Source organism: Saimiri boliviensis, chromosome 4 (genome assembly GCF_048565385.1).
Source record: "Saimiri boliviensis isolate mSaiBol1 chromosome 4, mSaiBol1.pri, whole genome shotgun sequence".
Taxonomy (NCBI): domain Eukaryota; kingdom Metazoa; phylum Chordata; class Mammalia; order Primates; family Cebidae; genus Saimiri; species Saimiri boliviensis.
The window spans coordinates 121,733,501-121,747,312 of NC_133452.1; the positions used below are offsets into that span (position 1 = coordinate 121,733,501).

Genomic DNA, 13,812 nt, shown 5'->3' on the forward strand with positions numbered 1-13,812 from the left:
AATTTTTTTAATTATCTTTCATTTTTCTATCTTTTTGTATTTTGGCAATATCATTTTATGAAAATTATAGTTAGTCGTCCTTATCTCTATTTTAATATGTTGAATTTTCTTCAGAAGTCACCGTTAAAGTGCATCTTAGTGATTGAAAAAGTATCTTGAACATTTACTTGAAAAATTTTAGGCCACTATCAAATTAAAAATAATATTAATTTTAATTTCAATACTTTGACAAAATAAGTTTAATTCTACTAAAGCTTTTGAAGTCAAAGCTTTTCATTTAAATGAGATTTTTATTTCATCAAAATACGTATTTCATGGTCTTAATTGTTCTCTCAAGATGGAAGCTATTATTACATATGTATATTTTAAAAACTATTAAAATTGAGTTTTATCAAAGGAAGATATGTTTTAAGGACCTTTAATATAAAACCCAATACTTGCTATATATTTGACTAGATCACATAAGACATTACTAAAAATCAAGTTCACTATTAATTTTTCTCTAGCCTCATTAGAGGTAGTCAGCATAAAGGGATCCAGAGCAGTAGTGAAAGGAAAATTATACCAAAGGTGAACAAGTTGCATACTGTAGCCAGAGCCCAATAAGGGGGAAAATTTGGTGAGGATACTTTCAGGCATACCCTATGCACTTTCATTTTTTTTAATGTTTCAAAGGGCCAATGTTAAGTATAGAGTATAAAAGTCCTGAATGCTCAGCTTTGTGCTTGCCTTTCTTATTAGAGAAGGGAAGCAGGAAGAGAGCGGGGGCAAGGAGTGGCTGGTTGAGGAAGGAAAGGAGAAAGAAAATAAAATCATTTAAATTCTTCTGGGAAAGAAAATGTTATTTTCACACAAATTTGCCCTCATATTGTTTAGCATGGTGGAAAATAAGAAATATAAGTTGAATTCTTTAAACAATTTGTTTCACCAGGGCTGCTGCTAATAGTGGGTCTATTTTTTTTTTTTTTTCTTTTTGATCTCTACAAAATTTTGGATGCCATTCAGAAAACTTCCAAATGGACTCTAGAATCCCAGGGCCTTTTGGCATCATTATTATAGCAGGGACGCCAACATTCCAGTTGATCAAGCATCTGTGGTTTAACATATTCTTGAAATTTAAAAATGCTTGGAATGAATCTTTTTATGTAAAAGTAAAGCATATTTTTGCAATGTTGAAAACTTCAGATTTCAGGAGTAGTTTAGAAAGTGAGAAAACTTAATAGTGGTTTGCTGCCTTCCTGCCATTATGGCTTGATTGCAAGCAAAAGGGAAACAGGTTATTGGGGTAGAAGCAAAGCATTCTTGGAAGAAAGGATTATTATGATTCATATCATTAAAAATAATTCTTCACATAGTTATCTGTATCTCAAAAACTTTAGAAAATTAAACCTCCATAAGACTTGAGATAGTACATGTATGTGTATTTACTGTGTGACATCACCTTCAAAATCAGAAGAGTAAGTTTTGTATTTGAGATTCATCAAACAAGTTACATGGAATTTTTGAGAAGCCTTATTTTAAATAAGGGCAAATATATTTGAAAGATGGACATGGAAGCAAAAAAATGAATATAACATTTAATAAAAATTATTAAAATGAAAAATTCAAAAGGAAATTAAAATTGAAAAAACAAAAATTCTGGGTGGGTGAGAAAATCTGACTCTCTTCATATATCTTTAAGATAACTATACAGGCAAAGAAAAATTAACACCCAACAAAACCTACATCTTCAGCATGACAAAAAGTTCACAAAAATTTTACATTAGCTTATGAAACAAGTAAGTATGTTTAAGATAATGAAAATCAGGTTTCTCACTGTTTAGAAAAGGAATTGCAGTTAAAGAAATAGACTGGATTAAAATGAACCTTATTGTGTTAAATTATGATTGGAGTGTTTGGTAGGAGCTCGTGCAGTCACTTGTATGTGTTTGCAACACACGCATAAACATGCACAAAATTACAGAAAGAGACGGTGTAAGTATACAAAAACACAGTTATATACATACAACTATATGTGTTAATATATTTGACCATGTATCTATACATATAACTATATTTATACATATATATAGTGTTGTACTTATCAGTAGTTTAATTTCAAAGTAATATCTTTCACTTAAAGAAACCAGGCCTCCTCCAGAAAAGTAGCTGATGCCAGATGTAGGACAGAGAGACTTAGAACATCTTGTGCTGGAAAATGGGAATGTTCAAAGAGTGGTGAAGATGTGTCAAAAGAAAAGAGAAGCCAGCTGAAGAGGTTCCCTTAGCCAGATCTCAGACATATTAACATTAAAACAAATGGCAATCATTATATATTTGATCGATTGAGAAAATAAAAATCCATGAGTCTACATTGATACAGTTGAATAAAAAATGAATAAATGAAGATAATGTTTCTAAACATAGAATATCAACTAGTAAATGAAGAACAAAGGTGTTAGAAAAGCGCCATTTGGCAAATAGCATGGAGAAAATGGACTCAAGCAAGAATCACTAATGAAGAGCATCTCCTGTTTTAAGTTGGTTCAGACTTCCAGATTTTAGGGTACTTGGGTGCTGACTGATCATGAAGCCCCTAAAGAATCATTTGCATTAATAGAAAACGAACTTTGGGTGGCAAAAGACAAGGGATGTTAAGATTTTTCTGATTTTCAAAATGAGAGAATTCTATAAATTAAATGAGTAAACTATTATTTAGAAAAATTTGAAACAATCTTAATTATCATAAATCATTGAAAAAGCAAAATATCTCCAAATAATTTTCTAGTATTCAATATTTCAAACTAGAAAGTAGATTCTGAAACTTCTACAAACATAATAGAACTGCCATATGTACATGAAATATGTAAGTTGAAGTGAAAGTCGTTTTTATAGTAATATAACATTTTTAAATTTGTCAATATGAAAATTATTTCTTAAGATTCTTTTCACTGCTACTTCTGATAATTCTGTGTTCATTTCCTATCTATTCTGTTATTCCTTGGAATCATCATTAATTCAGTGAGAACACAAAATAGCAATCAAAGATGGTCTAACTAACATTTCTTGATTTTAGTAAAGCATTTAGTAGATTGATTATATTTTCACTAGATGGGGAGATACCTGCAAAATGAATAAGATGGAGGAAAAAAGTTTGACTATTTGAACAAAAATTCAAACAGTTGGTAATTGGATTAGTGCTATTCTAAAAAAATGATTATAGTCAATTCCCTAGTTGCATGAGGAGCTCTTAGGAAATGCTGTTGTTGTTTACCCAGTATGCCATTGCATGGCAAATTTTAATGCCTTGTGTCCAACTCATATAAAGAGTCCTTACTCTTTCTATTAATTTTATTTTTAACTTATACGTAATAATTGTAATATTCATGTGTTATTTTATTGTGTTCTTTTGATACATAAATACATTGTATAATTATGCTACATAATATATTACAGTACATTTATTCATTTGTAGTGAACAAATCAGGATAATTAGCATACCCTAATTTTTGAGTGGTGCAAACACTCAGAATTTTCTTTTCCAGCTACTTTGAATATGCAGTATCTTATTGTTTACTATAGTCATTGTACTGTTCAGTAGGACACCAAATTTACTCTTTCTTTTTAATTGTAACTTTGTACCCATCAATCAACCTTTCCTATCTCCTCTCCCCTACTGTCTTGTTTATTTTACTTAAGGGATGAATGGAAAAAAAAAATATGTGCTATATATTAACAATGAAATATTCTTCAGCCGTAAAAAAAGAATGAGGTTCTGTTGTTTGTAATGACATACATGAACCTGAAAGACATTATTTTAAATTCAATATGCCTGGCACAAAAAGACAAATACTACATGTTTTCACTCATATACAGAATTTTAAAACACTTGTCTCACTTTCTTTATTAATACTAAGTAAGACTTTTTCAGTCGCCTCCTCTCTAGTAGTTAGCTGTACTTTCACGAGACCTGTCTCTATTGACATGTGTTTACTGTAATGTTTACATGTCTGTATTTCTATCCTGTTCCTGAGACCTTGAAAAGCAAGCTCAAATTTCATTTACACTTGAATATGGGCACATGACTGATGTCTGACAATTAATGTGGGTTGAAGAAGTAAAAGAGGGGCTTGGGGGATGTTAGACTTCTATGGTTATAAAATGATGAATGAAGTTAATTAGGAAGAGTTTCCTCAGAAAATCTAAATAAAAACCTGGCTCAAAAACATTTTCAGAAAAGTCGCTGAAGCTTCTTTATCTAGACTTCTCAAAGGAAGATTTATGAAGAGATATTTTTGCTAAGTATACAACTTCTATCAGTTTAATTTCGCTTTTGGAAATTGTTTCTATATTTTGATACTAGTATTAATTAGGTTATGGTGATTACCCAACCCATCCTTTTTTTTTTTTCCTTTAATATCAAGTAATGGAATTTTACTTTTATTATCTGATAAGACACTCAGAAAGGACTTCTAGAACATATTTAAGTCAGAATCAATAATTGGGTTTTAAATTGTTAAGAGACAGACTGCTTGAATTCAACTCCCTGCTCTACCATATATGATCTGCTTTACCATATATGTTGTATGATCTCACACATTCTTTTTCAAAATTTCACACGTAACATTTCAGCAGAACAAAATTTTGAAAGGGAATTGCTATATTTTTTCAAGGAAAAAATGAAATATGTAATCATTTCAATTGTCAAATGTCTTCAATTTATGATATAAATATGAATCATATGTAATCAGTGATTATCATTGCTACATAGCTATTTCTAATTTTTCTACTTTTCTCCAGATTTTTATGTAATTGCGAACCCGGGTACCATGGACCATTCTGTGAACTTGATGTAAATGAATGTAAAACATCACCTTGTCTAGATGGAGAAAATTGTGTCTACAGAACTGATGGATACAACTGCCTCTGTGCCCCTGGTTATACAGGTAAACTCATATCTGCCACATGTGCAGCAACATATTGCGTCTGTAAGCAAATGGCAATCTCATATTTATACTCCATGGTGAAGTAACCTGCCAGATGAAAACGGAAAAAATTCCAATAGATACTTTGTCTCTTGTAAAATAAATTAATAAGTAAAATTATGTATTTTATGTTCATTTTATTACATTCTAAGGTTAGATTTTAAGTTATCTTACATTTTTATCTTTTTTGTAGCTTTACTATGTTTGCATGGCTATACTATACGTAAAAGTATTTCTGTATGGATAACCTAATAGAAATAACATTATTATATATTATACACTGTCACTTCTAAAATATGTTTAACATTTAAAACATTTACATAAAAAAGAGAGCCCTTGTGAATTTAAAATGTAATCAAAAAAAGATTGGCATTAGCTGTCAATATCAATTATTTAACAATATAAATTTTATTTCAACATAAAGGCAAAAGTCATCTAGGAGCTTAAAGAAGGTATAGGCATTAGGCTTCTAAATTTCTGGTGAGAAATTGCATTTACAAAATACCAGAAGCTATATTGTTTTAGTTTTGGCATATTAGTATTAATATGGGCCTAACAGTAATACAGTTTCTGTGTTACTTTGTTTCATATTTTTTCACACAATCCCACAGAGATTAAAATAATATATTTAAATCTCAAATCTCAATTTATTAACATCTGATTTGTGCAGCACTAAAATCATATGGATTTCTGTATTGAGGGATAAGTAGTTAAATACATCTAATATTAGGTTCTCTGCCAGCAGGAGTTAAAAAAAAATACTAGACAAATGGTAATTATATTGGCAAGCAGAAATGGTAAGGAACTAGAAGTATTTCCAGAGAATAAGTAATCAAAATCTGGGAGAACGTTATGTGACCTTAAAAAGAAATATGCAGGTGTCTTTCCTGAGAAACCTTAATGGCTTCAGAAGTTATCTTGGTAACAAATCTTATATATGCAAAAACTATCAGATTAAGCTGATACTTCCTAAAAGATTTTCATTATCTACAAAGTTTATTATAAATAATATAAAAGAAAAATTAAATTTCTGCTATAAAACAGTATACTTTCTAAGTTTCACATTGCCTGTTGTCTTCAAAATTATGGAGATATTAATATAGAACCATATCCACTTAGCAATACCATTCACCTTGTTGTTACGGTTGATGATAGTGTTAAAACAAGAAACAACACACTGAGCTTAACATGACTGAGAAACACTTTTTGTCAAGTTATTTGTTATTACACCTTGCTCTGATATTTTAAATGTGTCTTAAAATTTGAAAGATTAACATGTTCTCTATTTTTCTTTGGTAATTTCTCTAATTTCATTTCAAAATATGGTACTTCACATTGTTTTAAGATGATGTTATCTAGGATGTTATCTGTGGCACATGATTTAAGATGTTTTAATATATGTTTGAGTATTGGTACAGCTATAAGTGAAAGAAAACTCAGTTAATTATTGGCCTTAATAAAGAGGGTTCATTTTTTCTTGCATAATAGGAATTCTGTAGGTAAACAGCTATTGGTGTTGGTCCAGTGAGTTGACAGTACCAGACTGGGATTATGGTTTTCTTGGTCTTTAATTCCTGATTATAGGCTCATGCATTGAGAATTGCTGCTGCGATGACTTAAGTCATTGTTTCTATACTTGAGTCAAGGGAGAAGAGTGGTGCCAACTGTATTTGAGTCTTTCTATAAGGAGAACCTTTTAAACATAATAATCAAAACCTGCTAATATCTGCTTGAGCAAAACTGGCTCACATGTCCATGTTTAGGTTAAGGGGAAGGTAAGAAATTAAAAATTTGTCTTTCAGAATTTACATTTGAAGACAGGAAGAAAATGTATTATGAAATACAGGTTACAGTTTGGTTTCAAACCAAGGAAGATACATGACTGGACATTCAAAAAGATGTTATGCCCCTCAAGAGAGTTACGTGTTTTGGTTTTTCAGTACATACTCTTTTTACATGCAAATTGACCTTCTCTTTCATACATGAACATATAAAGCTTTTTGTTAATCTTAGACACTTAAAACATTTATTTTTCTTAGCTTCCTCTGGAAATCTTTTTTTTCAAGATTCCGAAAGTATACTATTTTGTGAGATGTTTAAATCTGTTCATATTTATGTTATTCCATTTCAAGAGAGTAATGGTACTGCAAAGTTTTACTTAGAGAACCTTGAACTTTAAAACACAAGGACATTATACCTTTGTAGGTTTTTCAAGATCATACATCTGGTAGTGACAGAGCCAGGACCAAAATACACATTCCTTTCTATCCCAGTTTTATTTCTACTCTAGTTTTGCTCCATCAAAGTGAAATTTGAATGAAATGGTGTTAGTGACATAGAAGAAAGAGAAAAGAGCATTAAATACAATATTAAAGGTGTTAAAATCTGGTAACCAAATATATTATTCAAAAAAATTTAGCTTTGCTTATACCAATGAATATACTTAACCAAGTTATTAAGGACATATATTTTTCAAACCTCTGACCTGGAAAGTTTATTATTCTTAATTCTCTAAATCAGAGCATTTTTTTGAAGAACACATTATACAATATGTACACAGGGTGTCATTGATTAACTCAACACTTCTTTATTCTATGCTTTGTATTCTATTAGCTGTTGAGATTTTGTGATGATCAAGGCTGACATTGTTCTTATTCTTATATAGATTTGTGGTATCTAGAATTGGAAAAAGATAATAAACTAACATTTGTAAAGTTGATTATTTAAAGCCATTCTATAATTAATTTATCTAGGGTAGTATTAATTAAACATGATCACAGATAGAGTCCAAATTTACACATGTAGTGATCTGCCTGAATTTAACAAAGTACACAAGTGATGGCCTATGATCAAAGGTTTACATTTTAGCAAAGAAAGAAATCAGTTGATCAGTATATTTGCAGTATCATGTCTGTCTTTCCTAAAGAATATTTGCTTATGAATTTGAGTTTTAATTTATTAATGATTTAAACTTAGGAAAGATACAAATAGTAAATGTATATGTTTTCTAAAATAGTCATTCACTCATGAGAAGTGAATGACTAGCAAGAAGTCTCTTCTTAACTAGACACAATTAATCTATAGATGAAAGTTTATGAATTTATGCTTAAGGATTTTAAATATGAATACATGTAGTTATGTCTACATTTGTATTTATATCTATTTTAATATTTATATATCTACTAGAAAGTATAAATTTTTTTAAAATGCCCAAGTCTTAGAAATAGTAACTTTGATAACAGTGCCATCTAGAAAGAATATGCAATTAAATAGCTCAGAATAATAAAATACAATTATGTTTGCTTCAAAGCGATGCAAATTTTTGTTTGGATATGCTTCATATACATAGCAAACATATGACTATAATCAGTTATATTATTGTCTGCTTTAGATAATCAAGCTGTCTTCTGAATTTTTTTAGCCAAATGCCCAAACTACATAAGAGGTAAAACAGTCTGCTTTGAGTACATGTAAATGTTTAAAACAGCATAGTTTGGTAAAACATGGGCAGTTGGTCCATTGTACATATTTGGTTATTGTGAAGATATTATTATCATACTGTTTCTGCTGCCTAAAATATTCCTTCTATCTTATTGCTAGTACTGATCCTCATACCATAACTCAGATGCAACTTTCTCTAGGAATATTTTCTTAGATTCTTGGCTTCTGTTATTTTCTTCTATAGCACCCATTTTATCCACTGAACTTATTATCGTTTTTGAGAAATTCTGATTTAATTATCAGTTCATCTGAGGAAACACCTCGACTCTACTTACTCACTATTTTATCTCTTCTCTCCATCAAAGTTTAGTCCACTTTGCTACAATTTGTCAGCTAAGTTCTAGTTTAATAAGATGTATTAAAATAGAATATAAAGATGATTAAATGAGAAATAAAAGATATGAGGCTAGATAATTTCAAATTTCTCGTTACATATTATACATCTGCAATAATTTAAATACAAAGGGTTTAGTGTTTTATTTTTGTTTGATAACTATAAGTCAGGTGTCCCCAAACTCTGGTCTGCAGGACGCATGCGGCCCATTGAGGCCATTTATCTGGCCCCCGCTGCACTTCAGGAAGGGGTACCTCTTTCATTGGTGGTCAGTGAGAGGAGCACAGTATGTGGCGGCCCTCCAGTGGTCTGAGGGACAGTGAACTGCCCCCCTGTGCAAAAAGTTTGGGGACACCTGCTATAAGTCTATAGTCATAAAAAACACTTAAGCAAATATTTGGTATTCAATTATATTTAGTTTTAGATAAATAGTAATCACTTCTTTTTGTCAAGGACAGCAACATTATTAACATAACATTTGCCATTTCCATTTTCTATTAACGTAGGCAAGAGCTACATTAAACAGGCAGCTGAATTGTGCTCAACCACATTTCTCTTATGTGACAAGATTTAACATTCACTTTCACAACTCAAATGTGCAAAAATATATGTTACTTCTGTCATAATGAATTCAGTATAATGTATGGGTCTGATTTCATCTAACAGAAGAAAATGTCAATGTGCCAAGTCAATGTGTGAGTTTTTGAAGACAAAATTCAGTTATACCAGTTTTGGAGTTGAGTATCTTTTTTATTCAGAGATCTGTCACTCTTTTGCACCGTTTAATATGAATGCAGAAAGACATTATCCCTGGTATTTGGGTACTGTGTACCGGCACAGACTTTGGATGTCCATGGTCTCTTCGATGGTCTTTGCTCTCTATTTTCAGGCTGTCTCCTCCTTATCTCAAATCCAAAACCTCATTTTAAAATTGCCTTTATCACTTAGACTTGAAAATCCATTTCCCTTTGATCAAAAGCGGGATCTTGCATATTGAAATTGCACTTTGAAAATTGATGTGCATATCATTAAATCACAAATATTAATACTACTTTTAAATAACTCTTCTTGGCTTTTCTTAAAACAACATTTAAGTAAGCCTTTATATCAGCTTAAATGGCAAGAGGAATAATTGCAAAGAAGGAATAAAACTTACAGAGTTTTCCATTGAAGATTTATATTATAGACTTACTCTCCAGATGCAAATTCTAATAGCCACTATCTTATTTTATTGAATTATAACCACTAATGGCCACAGAATGCAATTGCATTTTCTATTTGCTAATTTCACAAATGTGTATGTGCCTCTTATGTCCCAAGTCCTGGTGAAAACCCTCAGTAAAGTCTGATGAACATAATAGAGAAGGTTCCCTACCCTAAAGGAGCTTATGTTCCAGTAAAGAGAGATATTTAACAAAATCCAACTAAATATGTATGGTAATTGGAGATAGGTATGAAGGATATGAAAAAACGTGTAACTGAATACATTCATCCAGTTAAGATTACCTTTGCTAACAAATAAATACTTAAAATATTAAAACACAGTGGCTAAAATAAGAAGTTGAATTTTCCAATAGATTATATTCCAGATGTGTAGAGTTGGCACAGTTAATCTGTTACACGTCATTCAGGACTTAGTCTTCTCCCACTACAAACAATACCTTATTCTCATGTGTATGACTGTCAGTTAACTCTATTTTAGGCTTCTTATATTGAAAGAAATGAGCTTTCTTTTTAATTTCAAAAAAAATGTCTTAGCACACAAAAATCTAGCTTGCATATAGTTGTAAGGGGGTAGTTTTTGCACCTGGATTAATGCACTAGCATAAGACATAAGGTGAACTTGCTATGCAGTAATCAGGCTGGACAAAGTGTCATAATACATGGAATAAATTCAGAATTGATTCAGGCATCAATTCAGGCCATATGTATTAGAGATTGACGATACTGCTTCCAGAAAGGTTGGAGGATTACAGAAAGCTGTGACCATAAAAAAATAGTCACATTTATCTCTCTCTAATATATATTTTATACTGACTTTATTTTATATATGACACACATGTGTGTGTGTATATATATATATATATATATATATATATATACTCATACATATGTATATGTGTATAATATACACACACCTATACATAAATAAGTATAAATATGTATTTTATATATATGAGAGATAATAGCCTAATTGCTTTATATGGTACTAGCTTTCCATGAGAAAAAATAGAAAAAAATTAAAACTAATAATTATAGGGTCCAAGAAGAAGGTACGGAGTCTATGATATGTCTTTGGGACACTAGACTCTTCATAGCACGTATATGACATTGTTTCAAAAAGCATCATCAAATCATAAATAGGAGAAGGACCCCAGAATTTTAGCTGTAGGTAGCAGTCTTGCAGTCTGAGTTATTAAGAAAAGAAACAAACAGTGTACAGAGACTATTTTAGTTTTAATGTCCTAACAGATCACAGATTCCTCACAATGCTTTGATTTTCCCACCTGTGTGTAAAGAGGGCCCAATGCTTAGCAATGACTACACTTAATAGTTACTTCCTAACTAATTCTACAATAACACTGGGAAGAAAGAAGTAGTATACCAGTGGCAACTCTGGAAAAGATATGATTTGCCTGAATAAAGGAGGAGTGAGGAGGTGGAAGGAAAATATTCCAATATAGAAAACACAGCAGACCTGCTTCCAGAAGCAACTTCTTTCAATACTCTGAATTACTTCTGCTATTTACCTCTATATTTTTAAATAGCACAATTATGTTACCATTTCTTGAAATTTTCTTCCCTATGTTTCACGTATCTAATTGTTTCTATGGAAAATAAAAGCTTAGCTTTTTTATCCTAAGAAATCCCCTAACCACATGTTTTCTTACTCCCCACATAGTCGTGTCAAAAATGTTATTAGGCAAGAGTCACTGTTAGTACTATTGTGACCGTATCGATACTCCTCTCTAATTTTATTTTTGGTTTTGTTCGAGAAAAGATTTACTTAGATCTTCTTTTCCAATGCCTCTATAACATTGTTAGTATTAGCTTTCATTTCAGTTCCCCAAAGCTGTATATCTTACCTAATATTTTTAGTGCAGTCTGCAATGTTCATGAACACAATTCTTATATTTCCTGTAAAATAATACTTAGGAAGATTTTTGTGTGTTTTTTTCCCTGCCTTGACTCAGTGTTTTCAAAATTTCCTTTATTTTTCTTTATGTATGTGCTGTTTTCTTGTTTACATATCCATTTGTTTAGAGGTATCCCTTTAATATGAGAAAATCCTTGAATATCAGTTGATATCTAAGAGAGAACTACCAAAATACTAATTGAAAAATCTCAATGAGTGGGAGTTCTGTTCAAAAAAGCTAACAAATTGCTGAAAGAACGACATGTAAATTTCAACTTAATCTTTCTTTACTGTGCCCTAAATTATTTCTTCAAACCACTAGTGAAACTGTGTAATACAAAAAAATGTGTGTTAGTGGAACTTTAGAGATCAAAAATCAATGCAGTTTCTAGCACAGGACAAAATAAAGCACCAGGAAGATAGAAGTTGCAGAAGGAAGAAGCAGAGAACAATGACCAAGAGGCTGGCAGGACATTAGCTGAAGAGATGAGTGGGAAACATACAAGTCTTCCAAGAATTGCCCATTAATGCTATTTTCAGACTGCCAATTATCACTTTGATTTTTAAAAATCCTCATTTCCCATGTTCCCAGCCTAGATTCATGACTCATTATTAAACTCACTCTTGTCAGAGAAAAAAAAAATGCATGTGATTGAAGAAACACACACAAACACAGAGAAAGAGAAAGGGGGAGGGGGAGAGAGAGAGAGAAAGAGAGTTCTTACCTTGATTCTTTTTTTTATTATTGCTTTTTAGGTTTGGGGGTACATGTGAAGAACATGCAAGTTTGTTGCATAGGTACACACATGGCAGTGTGGTTTGCTGCCTTCCTTCCCCTCACCTGTATCTGTCATTTCTCCCCATGCTACCTCTTCCCACCTCCCCACCCCCCCGTCCCTCCTCCATTTTCCCCCAACGGACCCCAGTGTGTAGTGCTCCCCTCCCTGTGTCCATGTGTTCTCATTGTTCAACACCTGCCTATGAGTGAGAACATGTGGTGTTTGATGTTCTGCTCACCTTGATTCTTGACCACGAATCTCAAGAAAGCCCTTGGTGCTACCTGACAATCCTGCTGCTTCTGAATCAGTTCAAGTTCTGAGTATCCTAGCCTACCATTCTAAATGTATCTTTTTACACTATTGTCTTTCCTTCCTTGACTGAAGTTTCAACTGTCGTTGTTTCTTATATCCCCGAGAAAATAAAAGCCATCAGAAGAAAATTTCTCTATCTTTGCAGTAACAGCTGACAGACTACATGCATCTGCATTCATAGACTACATTTTCTGTTTTTCCACATTCCTGTCTATGGTCAACCCTACTGCCCTGCTGCTTTATGGATTCTCTCCATTATCTCTCGTCCTCTCTCTCTTTTTTTTTTTAGGCATAGGCTCACTCTTGCCTCCTAGGCTGGAATGCATCAGTGCCATCTCTGCCCACTGCAACGTCTGCCTCCCGGGTTCAAGCGATTCTCCTGCCTCAGCCTCTCAAGTAGCTGGGATTATAGGTGCCCACCACCATGCTCAGCTAATTTTTGTAGTTTTAGTATATATGGGGTGGGGTTTCATCATGTGGTTGGCCAGGCTGGTCTCAAACTCCTGACCTCAAGTCATCTGCCCCTCTCAGTCTCCCAGAGTGCTGAGCTTACAGGCTTGAGCCACGGTGCCCAGCCTCATTTATTGTTAAGAAAGTTTATCCCGCATTTATTTTCTTCAGCATAAATTATTCCCTCCACACTACATTACTTACTATCAGCATATGAATAAATATTTATCTTTCTCATTTCATTTTTGAATCTTTCCTTTTTATACATTTCTTTTAAATTACTACTTTTTTTGTTTAAAAAGAGTTATCAAACCTGCTGTCTATATTGAATATTCA

The 13,812-nt window shown here is 32.1% G+C and overlaps 1 protein-coding gene across 1 annotated transcript in view; it reads left to right on the forward strand.

Annotated features, from left to right (window-relative positions):
- Nucleotides 1–13,812, forward strand: part of LOC141584199 (uncharacterized) — a 195,700-nt gene that overhangs the window by 114,450 nt on the left and 67,438 nt on the right. Inside the window, exon 8 of the mRNA XM_074397101.1 lies at nt 4,780–4,925. Coding sequence (XP_074253202.1) covers nt 4,780–4,925 — 146 coding nt within the window. The remainder of the gene's footprint in view (nt 1–4,779; nt 4,926–13,812) is intronic.